Source organism: Bos taurus, chromosome 5, assembly GCF_002263795.3.
Source record: "Bos taurus isolate L1 Dominette 01449 registration number 42190680 breed Hereford chromosome 5, ARS-UCD2.0, whole genome shotgun sequence".
In the NCBI taxonomy this organism is placed as follows: Eukaryota; Metazoa; Chordata; class Mammalia; order Artiodactyla; family Bovidae; genus Bos; species Bos taurus.
Window position 1 is genome coordinate 28,294,311 of NC_037332.1, and position 14,185 is coordinate 28,308,495.

General features: G+C 46.4%; 1 protein-coding gene across 12 annotated transcripts in view; it reads right to left on the reverse strand.

Annotated features, from left to right (window-relative positions):
• Positions 1 to 8,266: 8,266 nt before the first annotated feature.
• Positions 8,267 to 14,185, reverse strand: part of SLC4A8 (solute carrier family 4 member 8) — a 111,245-nt gene continuing 105,326 nt past the window's right edge. For all 12 annotated transcript variants that reach the window (XM_015471003.3, XM_059886875.1, XM_059886878.1 and 9 more), the window contains one exon: positions 8,267 to 13,536. In XM_015471003.3, coding sequence (XP_015326489.1) covers positions 13,524 to 13,536 — 13 coding nt within the window. In that variant the 3' untranslated portion in view covers positions 8,267 to 13,523. The remainder of the gene's footprint in view (positions 13,537 to 14,185) is intronic.

Genomic DNA, 14,185 nt, shown 5'->3' on the forward strand with positions numbered 1-14,185 from the left:
AACTTTTTATATTAGAGATGCTGCACGAGCAACGCCTACCCTTACTGCCTTCTAGGAGCAACTGCTACTCATGATCTCTGCTGCCCATGTGACCTTAACCTTGGACATGGCTGAAATGGCAACCCACTCCACTGTTCTTGCCTGGAGAATCCCAGGGATGGGCGAGCCTGGTGGGCTGCCATCTATGGGGTTGCACAGAGTTGGACAGGACTGAAGCGACTTAGCAGCAGCAGCAGGGCATTAATAGGGGTTAACTTGTTCAGTCCCCCTCTTCGTGGGACCTTCCAGGCAGTTGCCATCCCATCTTGTAATGGATGCTCTTCCTTTGGCCACTGGAGGAACCAAGGCAATTTAGCTTTGGGTGGGATGGGGAAGCCTGGTGGGCTGCCGTCTCTGGGGTCGCACAGAGTCGGACACGACTGAAGCGACTTAGCAGCAGCAGCAGCAGCCACTGGGAGAGGGGAGGGTGCCTCCATGCTGGGAGAAAAGGCTCTTCATCCCTGGATCAGGGGAGCAGCTCGGTGAGGCTGCCTCCAGGGCCATCAGTGCATGAGGGTGTTGGCCATGCAGAGTGGCTGGGCACTAAGTGCGTCTGCAGGGGTGATAACAGAGGCGGCAATGGCAGTAGAGCTCATTCAGCATTGGACGTGGAACACAGATGTGAGGTTGTCACTGAGGTCACCACATTTGTGAACAGACATGAGTTAGCTCTGAGGGGTACTGAGAAGACCTGGAGGTCCTATAATAGCAGCTGAGGCACAGGAGGCAAGCAGGAAAACACTCATGTTTTCTTATGGAACCCTAATGTTTTAACCTAGACCCACGTGATCTGGGACCTGCATAACCAAAGGCCCCGCCCCAGCATGGTGGGGATTTGAAGTGTAGAGGCCCTCACCCTCCTGCTTGGCCTCAGAAGCAGACAACTGCCTCCCACACACTGTCTTCCCTGCACCATTTGCTCCCTCCACTCGACTCAGACATCTGGTCCCCACCCACTCCTTCATCACCACCCTCCCATCCCTCATCTCCTCCCGGGCCATGCGGTCTGTCTGCAGCACCCTATCTCTGCCATGGAGTCAGGGGCCCACCCATCCATCCTCACACACCTGCAGGTTCCCAGCCAGCGTCCACCCTGCACCTCTCTGAGCTGGGCACGCCCTGGTTCCTGAGGCAGTTGATTCTGTTCTTGGTCAACTTTGGCTCTAAATTCTAACCTTGAACCTAAACCTGTCTCCTTAGAAGAGAAGCTGGTCTGGGCTATGTCCTCTGGAGCTCTGTCAAGCGAGTTTGCTCTTTATTCTATGCAATGGACTTTTGCTCAGATGTGACATCAGAGTGATGTCCACTCTGCTTGGATCCCCCACATCCAGTTGCTTTTTGCCTTCGTCTTCCTCATCTGCCCTTCTCTCCATCGGTGCTTCCCCTTCCTTCCCCAGAGCCTCACCATCTCGTGCTGGTCCACCCACCTCCTTTCTCCTCTTCCAAGTCTTCTTCCTCAGGGCCACAAGATGAATTTTTCCAAAACATCAACAAGCATACATTTCCCTTGTGACAGTGGCCTGGAACCTATAGGAAAGTCCTCCTTAATCTGGCACTCAAGGTCTCCTTTCCTCTGTCTCCAAGTTCATGGACAACTGCTTTCTGACACGAAACCCTTTGTTGTTGTTTAGATGCTAGTTGTGTGATCTTTTGTGATCCCATGGACTGTAGGCCTCCAGGTTCCACTGTCCATGGGATTTCCCATGCAAGAATAGTGGAGTGGGCTGCCGTTTCCTCTCCAGGGGATCTTCCCATCACAGGGACTGAACCCTCATCTCCTGCACTGGCAGGAGGATTCTTTACCACTGAGCCACCAGGGAAGCCAACTGCAAGCAAACCAGTCAAATCCACTGTCATCAGAACACTCCATCAGCACTCCTGCCTCTGGGACCTGATCTAAATACTACCTTTTCTCGTCTCCTTCCTTCTCTCCTGTATCATCTTTGAAGGCCTCCCTGACTGAGGCTCTGACAGGATCCCCTCCACATCCCAGAGAAACCCATAGTCCTCACCACTATGCGTCTCATATGTGATCTTATTTTTGATATGAGTCCCACTGAAGGTCCTCTGAGAAGCTTTATTCCCCCACCCCCTTCCTAGGTAGGCACTAAACACCTGAGTTTTGAGGACAAAGATGAGATCAACCCTGCTGCTAAGACTCCCTGAGTCTTCTTCCACCTTCTTCACGTGTTCCTCCTTCTCTGTTTTTCCAGCAGGCTCTGAAGAGGACACAGGAGTCTCTGTGGGGTCTGACCACTGTCAGGCGGGATGAAACCACAGCTCCCCTGAGCCAAGGTAGGGAAGAGCATGCAGTGGATTATGATGCAACAATTTGGTCACCAACCATGATTTACCAAATTCCCCAAATCTTGGATCTGTACTTGGGTTCTTCACATCTTAACAATGCATCCTAAAATTCCTCTTAAGAAAACATTTCCAGGATTGCTCAGAAGTGATCACTTTCCTTGGCTTTCAGGTTTCTTTTTGTTTTCTAATTGTTTAAAAAACCTGCCATATTGTAGGCACTTTTTCTGGACCACTGAATTTGTGTTTGTTTTCTCAACTTTGCCTGCTGTTTACAAGTCACATAACTCATACATTGCCTAGTTATACATTTCTATAATGACTCTTCAGTCTGCCCTTTTCCTTTTCTGTATACATCCAAATATGACCGCAGAGTTAGGAACCTTATGAAGCCCCTAGAGAGTGGGGAAGCTGAGGGCACAGATTCCAGACACACAAACAGAGGCTCACTCAAGTCTCTGCTGTATCAGCTGTGTACTTAAACAATAACCTTTGTGAGCTTCAGTTTTCATCTGGAGGCGCATCAAGTACCCATTCCGTGTCTCATGAGGGTCAGATGATGTACACCTGATGTGCTTAGCCAGGCATGTTACACACACATACCAGATGTTGGCTACTGTTGCCAGGGATTCCCCAATGAGGGCTTCAGCCCTGCAAGGTAGGCTATGAGGTGCCCAAGGGAGGCCTTTGATGGTGATGATAGTGAAGCCAGAACTGTTAAAAGCAGCCATGGAGGCCCTTCTGACTCAAAATTGGAGCTAGAATCGCACAGCACAAAATTAGTAGAAAACTTACCACTCTTTAGAGCAGTCAAGGCACGAGCATCTTTTCTTTACCCACTGTGTTTCTTAGGGAAATCAGGTGATAACTCATTTAGTAATTTCTGAGAGTGGGAAGGGGCTTTGGGGACTACAGTAAGAAGAGAGAAATGACCATTATCGTTTTGGGGATTGGGAATCCCCCATTCACCCTTCCTCTCCCCTTGGGACCTAGGGACTACACCCCCAAAGATCAATGGCTGAACGAGGAACTGACGGTCTTATGCTGAGCTAGCACCCCACAACCCCAAATGGAAGCTGAGCTGGAGAGCATGGCCGAGGCCCAGAAGCCCCAGCAAGGGGCTGATTCAATACCTATGAAGCACACAGACAGAGGTTACAATGACCATGACCCCTCTCCCCCTGACTCTAGGGGGTCCACTCTACCACACAGCTGCAAGTCCGAGGACCAGGAGGGCAGGAGAGGGGCAGGCCTGCTTCTGGAGGAGGCACCAAGGGAAGGCAGAGAAGGGTTGGCCTTACCTGCTTAATTAATTTAGTCTCTCCCATACACCTATAAACAAGGCAGTATTATCACTCCCATTTTGCAGGGAAGAAACTGAGGCACGGATGAAGCAAGCTGCCCCAGGTCACACAGCTATGAGGCAGAGCTGGAACTTGAAGCCTGGCAGGTTTGTTCCTGGTTTCCTTCTCATTTGCTTGCCGCTTGCTGACAGCCTCAATCACACCCACTTAGTCTCCTGACAGGGAAGCTTGGTGATTCCCTCCACTTGTGAACACTGACATCAACCAGACAGGTAGGATCATGGGGGGTGTGCTCTGCTAGGGACCTTTGGGGCAATGGTTGAAGGAGAGAGCAATGTAATTCTTGCACATTTTTTTTTACAAGCTTGTACCTGTGAGTCTCAGCAATTAAACACAGTCAGTCATTTCAGTCGCTCAGTCATGTCCAACTCTTTGCGACCCCATGAACTGCAGCACGCCAGGCCTCCCCGTCCATCACCAACTCCCGGAGTCCACCCAAACCCATGTCCATTGAGTCAGTGATGCCATCCAACCATCTCATCCTCTGTCGTCCCTTTCTCCTCCTGCCCTCAATCTTTCCCAGCATCAGGGTCTTTTCCAATGAGTCAGCTCTTCGCATCAGGTGGCCAAAGTATTGGAATTTCACCTTCAACATCAGTCCTTCCAAAGAACACCCAGGACTAATCTCCCTTAGGATGGACTGGTTAAATCTTGCAGTCCAAGGGACTCTCAAGTCTTCTCCAACACCACAGTTCAAAAGCATCAATTCTTCAGTGCTCAGTTTTCTTTATAGTCCATCTCTCACATCCATATATGACCATTGGGAAAATCATAGCTTTGACTAGACGGACCTTTGTTGGCAAAGTAATGTCTCTGCTTTTGAATATGCTGTCTAGGTTGGTCATAATTTTCCTTCCAAGGAGTAAGCGTCTTTTAATTTCATGGCTGCAGTCACCATCTGCAGTGATTTTGGAGCTCAGAAAATAAAGTCAGCCACTGTTTCCCCATCTATTTCCCATGACGTGATGGGACCAAATGCCATGATCTTAGTTTTCTAATGTTGAGCTTTAACTTTTTCACTTTTTCACTCTCCTCTTTCACTTTCATCAAGAGGCTCTTTAGTTCTTCACTTTCTGCCATAAGGGTGGTGTCATCTGCATATCTGAGGTTATTGATATTTCTCCTGGCAATCTTGATTCCTGCTTGTGCTTCCTCCAGGCCAGCATTTCTCATGATGTACTCTGCATATAAGTTAAATAAGCAGGTTGACAACATACAGCATGGACGTACTCCTTTTCCTATTTGGAACCAGTCTGTTGTTCCACGTCCAGTTCTAACTGTTGCTTCCTGACCTGCATACAGGTTTCTCAAGAGGCAGGTTAGGTGGTCTGGTATGCCCATCTCTTTCAGAATTCTCCACAGTTTATTGTGATCCACACAGTCAAAGGCTTTGGCATAGCCAATAAAGCAGAAATAGATGTTTTTCTGGAACTCTCTTGCTTTTTTGATGATCCAGCAGATGTTGGCAATTTAATCTCTGGTTCCTCTGCCTTTTCTAAATCCAGCTTGAACATCTGGAAGTTCATGGTTCACATACTGCTGAAGCCTGGCTTGGAGAATTTTGAGCATTACTTTACTAGCATGTGAGATGAGTGCAATTGTGCGGTAGTTTGAGCATTCTTTGGCATTGCCTTTCTTTGGGATTGGAATGAAAACTGACCTTTTCCAGTCCTGTGACCACTGCTGAGTTTTCCAAATTTGTTGGCATATTGAGTGCAGTACTTTCACAGCATCATCTTTCAGGATTTGAAATAGCTCATCTGGAATTCCATCACCTCCATTAGCTTTGTTTATAGTGATGCTTCCTAAGGCCCACTTGACTTCACATTCCAGGATGTCTGGCTCCAGGTCAGTGATCACACCATTGTGATTATCTGGGTCATGAAGATCTTTTTTGTACAGTTCTTCTGTGTATTCTTGACACCTCTTCTTAATATTTTCTGCTTCTGTTAGGTCCCTACCATTTCTGTCCTTTATTGAGCCCATCTTTGCATGAAATGTTCTGTTGGTATCTCTAATTTTCTTGAAGAGATCTCTAGTCTTTCCCATTCTGTTGTTTCCCTCTATTTCTTTGCATTGATTGCTGAGGAAGGCTTTCTTATCTCTCCTTGCTATTCTCTGGAACTCTGCATTCAAATGGGTATATCTTTCCTTTTCTCCATTGCTTTTCACTTCCCGTCTTTTCAGTTATTTGTAAGGCCTCCTCAGAGAGCCATTTTGCTTTTTTGCATTTCTTTTTCTTGGGGATGGTCTTGATTCCTGTCTCCTGTACAATGTCACAAACCTCTGTCCATAGGTCATCAGGCACTCTATCTATCAGATCTAGTCCCTTAAATCTATTTCTCACTTCCACTGTATAGTCATAAGGGATTTTATTTAGTTCATACCTGAATGGTCTAGTGGTTTTCTCCACTTTCTTTCATTTTAGTCTGAATTTGGCAATAAGGAGTTCATGATCTGAGCCACAGTCAGCTCCCGGTCTTATTTTTGCTGACTGTATAGAGCTTCTCCATCTTTGGCTGCAAAGAATATAATCAATCTGATTTCAGTGTCGACCATCTGGTGATGTCCATGTGTAGAGTCTCTCACACAACCAAGAGGTAAAAGGGGGTGAACTTGTGACCAGGTCTGTAACCCTTGGATCAGCCTTGGACATCACTAAGATAACTAGGTATGTCAATTGCTCTATCTCCTTCTAAGGGAAACTAACAAGTCATAGCCTCTGCTGAAGGAACACCCCTCAACTGCCGTATCTGTTACTGTTTGACCCTTATTCTTCCCCAGTTGGCCCTGAGACATCCCAGACCCAAAGGCCCCTGATTCATAGGCTGGTGAGGGACCTACAACGTGGCTAAGAAATAATGAGTTGGGCCCAATCACATTCTCAACCTTGGGAATCTGATTCTAAAAATCAGAGACAGTGAAAGCTGTGAGCCATGAGGATTGAAGCTGAAAGAATCTGGAGGTGGTTAAAGCTGTGATAGGTTGGGCAGAGAGGCAATGACATTGCAGAAAAGCTGTAAGGTAGGAAAATAGACACAGTGGAGGGTGAGAATAAGCTGGTTGGAAGTGAAGCAGGCATAGACGAGCTGAGTCAGGCCAAGATGAAGGTGAAGCGTGATAGCAATTTGATCTTCCTGCATGTAAGTATCGTCTGGAGAGAATCTAACAAATACCAGTGTCTGTGCTTATTCCCAGGGAGTCTGTGTAATCAGTGTGGAGTGGGGGCCAGGCATTAGTAGATTAGGTAGAAGCAGGTGGAACACCTCTAACCTGCCTGGAGACTCCCCGGCCTCCTGAGTCTCCTGTTTTTGCAGCCCGGCTCCTGCTCTGCTGGAGGCCCCGTAGTTCAGGTTCCCCTGGGTCCTTTGGCAGATTCTTTTGGATATTTGGTCACTTACAGTTCCTGCCTTATTCCTTGCTAACAGAAGTTTGTACAAGTAATAGAGTAGCAATATGGTCAAGGAAGACGGGCCCAACCCTGGAGAGTGAAGACAATTTGTCCAAGCCAAACAAGATAATCCCATCTCCTTCTCCCATCTTAGAGATGAGTATATGACCCAATTCTGACCAATGACATGTTGGGAACAGGGGGCTTCTGGGAGAAGTTTTCTCCTTTAAAAGAGAGAGAAGCTGGAGAAAGCCCCCCTCACCCTCTGTTGTACTGAAGAGTTATGCTGCCTGTTGTGATGACCAGAGCTTCTGGAGCCATCCTGTGATTATGAGGGGGAAAACCAAGAGAACTGCAGAAAATCTGACCAGAGCCCTGATGTGACTGATGCCATTAACCAAGCCAGGAACCACCTTCCCCCAGGCTTCTTGTTACTTACTGTGTTAGTTGTGTGCCAGGTACCATCTTGAGCACTTTTCACGTTTAACTTAATGGGTGAAAACCGGCTTCAGTTCCTACACAGGAACCTTCCCATACACCCCATGACTTAACCCTGGCTTGTCCTGTGTCCCACACCCGTTTGTCTTGGTTCTCCTTACTGGAAAAGCCACAGAGAGCTGGTGTCCAGGAGGCTTCCAGCTGATGCCCTTCTAGTCACATTTCACAGGCTGGCTGACTGGCTCTCCCCTTACTCTTGCCTTCTACCCCCTCAGTCACCTCTTTACTCTTCCTCCAATCCTTCCTTCTTCCCCTTTCCTCCATCCCTCAAATGACTGGATTTGAGAGGAAGAGAAATGGAGCCCCACGCCCCCTAAAACCAAAAATATCTGGAATAACTGTAGATCTTTAAAATCTGGATTTCTAGACAGTGGCAAGTCCTTAACTATTAGCAATTGGTCTCATCAGCCTAGTTGTAGCTCCAAAGTGGGCTTTCTTTTCATGCTATCCTGTCCCCTGACCCAAAAATAAGTCTAAGTGGTCCCCAAAGAAAGGGCACTCTAGCCTCATCCATGGCTCCAGCCAGGGATCCTCAGGACCTGTACCCAGGAAAGTGTATAGGCCCCTCTTCAGGCCCACCCCCGCATCTTCATAACTCTTCTTCCCAAGTCTGGAAGGTGGTCACCTTGGCTCAGATCCCGCGTTTCGAGCTCAAAAGACACCATAGGTATTAACAGTTACACAGACTTTATTTTTCACCCATTGAGCACAGGAAGGTCTGGGCAGGCAGAGGTGTCACCATCACCCCCTCGGTTCACAGACACAGACCGTGAGACTAGGCGGTGAGGGACAGGGATTCTGTTGCTACCGCAGATCGCTAGGGGATTATCACAATGACACGTGTTCTTGGCTCTATTTACACCATGGAGTGTGGAGAGGGTACATTTCTTACACTAAAAATATATACTTTGGAATCTCTAAAACAAAAATATCTCTATCTCTACAGGAGACCTACTAGAAAGAAGAACATAGAAAACGAGGGAAATGTACCAGCACCTCAAGCCGTCCCCTTCCTTGGGAAGGTCGCTCTGCTCTCCACCTGACACCATGTGCTCGGGAGGGCAGCTGTATCTAACCAGTCGGACAGACAGACACAGATAAACGAGACGGAGGCTTATCATCTTGGAGGAGTGAATATGAAGGAGAGGTGTGGGGAGGAGGATTTTGGCCTCTTTTGCAAAAGGAGTAATTGCACATTCAGTTTATTGCACGTGTGAAAAACCTGCAAGTTGAAATCGACCGCAAACCTGCTAAGAGAACCCAAGCTCTGCTGATTCCTGCTGGACTTGGGAAAGGGCCGTGGGTGGGCTCTCTCTCTCCTGCTCAGAAATATTAATGCCATCAGCTAGAAGAAAAATTCTATATTCTCCAATGCTGAAAGTGAGTTGGGTTTCAGAAAATGCTATTCCTTTTCTTTTCAGAAGGATCAGAAACCATTCCATTCCCTTTGAGCACAGAATCTCCTAAAAGAATTATGCCTGTAGTTGAATTGCTCCACTTTCTGATGTTTCCTATTGAAAAGATTCATGTGACACTCCTTTCCCCTTTTGATAGAGTTACTTCACACCTCTTTGGTTGTGAAAGTCAGCCTCCTTCCAATAAAGAAACTAAAGAAACGTGAATTGAGTCAACTACCCCATTCTCTATAATTAATATAAGACCCCAGGGGCACCAAGAATGATAAAGAATAGGTTTGGTAGAAAAATCCCTTCTATTTGGTTTTGGAATGTCTTTCTCTATTTACACTGAAATATGGATGAGCCTGAGGGCTTGAGAATTCATAGTCCCTCATCCTAAATAAGGCAAATAACCATAAAGTTCCCTTTTGGAGCAGCCCCAGAACTATCCAACCTCCTCCCCTTTCTTCCCAGCCCCCACTGGCAGGGGTTGTTAGGACCTCTGACCAAAAACTCCTTCCCTCCAAGAAGAACTTGAAAGACTGAGGAAAAGGCAGAAAGGAGGGGAAAGAGAGCTTGAAAAAGCTAAGTCAGCAAAAGGGGGCAGAACTGATATGATGTCTCATTTGGCCAGTTAGGACCGGCAGGAACAATTTCTACCTTAGGAGGTCTGGCAGCTACGACCAAGAGAAAGTCAAGAAGGCTGAGAATATCTGATGCATGTTGACTGTCCTGCCAGGGTGTGGCTTGGGAACCTGAGAAGTCTAAGGAAAATGCAATAACGAACTAGCAAAGAGTGCTTAAAAGTCCTCGGAGGAGGTGCTAACTCCTGCAAAAGCAGACATTTAGAGAAGCTAACAAAGTAGTAGAAAGAACATACTGGAGAGTATGTCTAATGATAGTTAGAATGAAAGCCACGAGCTCTTGGCTCAAACCTTCTCCTATGCATCAGGAAAACCTGGACATGCTGAACATGGACGTTGAAATCATCAGAGAAGCTGCAGGGAGAATTACTGGTTCCTTAATTAGAAGCAAAGTCTAGAATACAGAATAGGTAGAAAATAAAGTCAAACAGGGAACTGTCTTTTTTGGATGACCAAAAATCAGATTCCCCAAAGCAGAGACCTCTTAAAGGTCACAGATGTCAACCTAAGATGTTAACCAAACCTAAGACTTAGCATACCAGATTTTGATCAAATATCTATGACTAATTTAAAAGCCAGTCCTATCCCAGACAAATAGAAAGAGCAACTATTTATAACTTGTTTTGGAAATGAATGGTTCTCTAGCTCTCTACCCCAAAGGCAAATTTAATATATGAACAAGGAGAGGGGACAAGAGCTGAGTGCAGTAAAGACCAGCTCTCCTGATAGTCCCATCATCAGAAGTTTGAAATCATCAAGAGCTACAAAGGATTCGCCTGCATTTTACGTAAGCAATATTTGGGGCAATTTCACAACATGTTTCTGCTGACCTTCACCTTCTCCCTAGACCAACCCTTCCCTAAGTCACAAGTTAGGAAGTAACCCACCCACTTAGTGTTGCCACTAGATGCCACTTTTTCTGCTTAGAACCAAGATTCCACTCACCATCACTTTCTTAATCCCTGGCCTCCATCCCTTCCTACTCTACAATACCAGCCTATCAGGACACTGACTGTCAACACTCAAACTACTCCTGAAATTTCCCCTCGTCAGAGAAGAGGCGGACTACTTCTCTGGCCCAAGCAAGCCTGGGCATGGGAATTACCTAACTACCTGCCTTGCTTTCTACCCCTAGATCAGTTTCTCCTTAATATTGAGCTTAAACACCTTTTTCTAAGACTAAGCTATCTGCATTTGCCCTCAGGCAATTCTATCAGGCTAGAGAGGGCAAGTCCTAGATGGGGGAAGGACCATATTCTCTTGATGTTCCCACAACTTAGATGCACGAGGCTGTTTAGTAGCAGCAACGAAATCTCCTGGATATACTCTTATTTGTCAGTAAGCACACATGCACACACAGACACACGCATATACGCACGAGGCCTCTGTCTCACTACCACTCTCAGTTTCCTATCCTAAACACTGTCCCACCTTGACTTTGCCACCCATAGTCACCAGCCACGGACCTTAGCTGGGAAGCAGCCAGGACTGAGGTTGAGTGCTGGGTGGGATTTGGGAAAGATGAGAGAGGAAGAGTATGGAGTGGTTCCTGCCACTGAGATGTAGCACAAATGGAGCTAGCTGTTGTTTGAGGAAAATTTAATCGCCCAAAAAGACTGGCACAGCCTCCCAAAGTAGGCTGTGCCAGGAACCCGGGAGGGTAACAAAGACAGGAAGCCCACAGGACAGGGCATCATGAGACATCTGTGTGTGCAGAAACAGATGCTCGCAGCGACACTGTCACCCAGTTCTGCTGCATGATGGAGACTTCCCTGCTATATTCCTTGTAGCCACGCTGAGGCCAAGGGAACAGGATGCAGTCACCACCTTCCCTATACAGAGGTGGCAGGAACAGATGGGAGGGGCAAGATGGGGGAAGAGAGGAGGGATGTTCTCAGGGAACAGAGAAGAAAGGAGGCAAGTTCAAGGAAGCAGCCAGAGAGGGAGAGGGAAAGTCAGCAAGAAAGCTTTTCCCAATGATGGGTTGCCTTATGATTTTTCTAAACCAGGTAGGTAAACAGGTACAATGATTACATTTATCCTAAAGTGATAAAATGTGAAGCTTTGGCTCTCAAAGATTTTAATGCCCATAGAGTTCAAAGAAGCATGCCTGATCCTGTCTGCACCATAGGAAAGGAAGCTGAGGCTGTCCCTGAAACAGCCTTGTGAATAGAAATTAGACAAGCAGGAACAATACCCATAACTCAAAGGGATATCACTTTAATATTTGAAAGCAGGGTGATGTTCAGCCAGTAGGCACTGGTATGGCCATATATACTGCTTGTTTACAGCAGGCATCCTTTCTCAGTGGTTGGTATCTATCCTGTACCAGTTGTCAAATATTTTGAAAATCATCTGTGTATTAAAAATAATTGTGGCTCTAAGAGATAGGGAGATAGGAAAATGCAGGATTCCTTCAATATCAAAGTCCCTAGAGTAAGACTAGAATAGCATCAACATATTTTTGGAGTCCAAGGGAATGTAAACTTCAATAAGATTACGTAGCAACTCTTCACCAATGAAAGAGAGCACAGTGAAGGGCTGTCCCTCTGTACAAATATTCTCCAGGATGGAAACTGATCAGACCCCCTGGGTACCAACATGCTTGTTAGTCACATTCTGTGCACAAAGGAAGGGAAAGTCTATACACAATGGAGCCCAAACCCTCACTGCAACAGAGAAGAAGAGACAAAAAGTAGAAATATAGTTTTAAACTGAATACCAGAATTAATTTCACCACTTACAGTTCATTTCCCCATTGTAGCTTTTTACATCTGAAAGTCAAAACATGTGTTAACAAAAAAAATCCAGGATGATGAAAGTGGTTTGGTCCATTGAGTTGATGATGGTTTGCGACTAAGGCAGCTAAGGAGACATTACGTAAGCACTTGGATCTCTCCAGGAATGGAATCAAAATATGTCCTCAAGAGACAGCAGCAAGACACAGATGTTTCCTCAACATGCCCAATAAAAAACCCCTTATCTTCTTTTCTACTCACAAACATCTATAATCAAACTTTCGCCAGATATCTAGACAGCAGACAGGATGACAAATCTTCAGGCTAGGAAGTCCTTCCTGATGTCTAAACTAATTCCTTCTGTAGCCACCAAAGCTCATTCTCTTACTCTATCAGTGAAACCAAGCGAAGCTGCTCATCCTCACTCTTCATTTTCCCCTGAGCCTTTTCCCATCTGAGCTAAGCAAGTCCAGTGTGTGTGTCCCTCTTGGCCCTTTCATCATCCAAGGTTCTCGCTGAGTTATGCAGGCTGCTGCTAGGGAGTGAGGAAGACGCACTGGATCAGAGGCATCTTCTGGCTGTTGTGGTTGGCACTGCCAATGCTCAGGGTGCTGACCCTCCTAGGAGCAGACCTTCTGGCAGCCTCTGGGTCTGACCAGCATCCCCCAGAGGAGGCAACCAAACCAAGGCCCAGGGCTGCCCAGGAGCCTGCAGTCACTATGCAACCAGAGAGGCTTCCCTTTGCTCTCTGCTCTCCTCCCACTCCCCCACCCTGTCCTTGAGCAAGAGGGACCTCACTGAGGAAAATCCTCAGTGGCAGAATGGATTTAGATGGCTCAGCAGGCCAGCCACCTGAAGAGGAAATGTCTGGCAAGTGGGAAGCTGGGTCTTCAATGGTGGCAGTTCTGAAGAGAAAGAGAAGGAAGAAGAGAAGTACCAGCAGGAGGTGGTCTTCTGTTTCCATGCTCACGCCTGGCGATGCCCTCTGACGCACGCCACCAATAACTGAATCTCGCATGGCTTGGCCAGGACCAAGGACAGGGCCAGGCTCGGGCTCGCTTCTTCTTTGAGATCCCCGCCATCTTCTCTGTAACCACAGCTTCCCTGTGGCACCTCACGGCCCACAGCCTCCAGCCCAGCAAAGACTTTTAGTTGAAGAGACTGAACAAAAGTGTTACAATTAGACAAAAAGGGAACACATGATTCATTCCTGCTTTTAACACAATACTTTGAAGATGTCACCACAATTTCGATCTGGCTATATTTTAAGTTCATTTACAAGTAGACTAGTTCTCAACTAAAAATAATCATGTGCGTTATACTTTCGACAGCTGCCTGGATTTTCCTCTGAAGGAAACAAGATTCTATATTTCACTCACATTCAGCACAGATTTATTTTAACCCATTCGATGAAGAAATAACCCACTACTACCACCCACTAGCGGCTGTGACTTTCCAGAGCAGCCTTATGAATGAGACGGTTATTATCCCCATTTCATGGCTAAATAAACCAAGTGCCAGAAACAGTGGTCTGCCAGGTTACACATACATTAATAAGTCTCCTAACCTAGCCTACTGATTTTTTTTTTAAGCTAGAAAAATTGCCTTTAGTAAGACCTAAGATTTCATTTTCAATTATCTGATGACTTAGTGTTTGGACAAAATTATTTACGTAATTTGAGTACACAGCCTACCTCAATGTGGGCAAAAATGCCTCGTCTTTCCCTTTTCTTCATGAACCAGATTAAGATTGATCTATGCTACTGACAAACAATATTCAGAATTTTGTTTTCAAAATAAGAAAACAGTT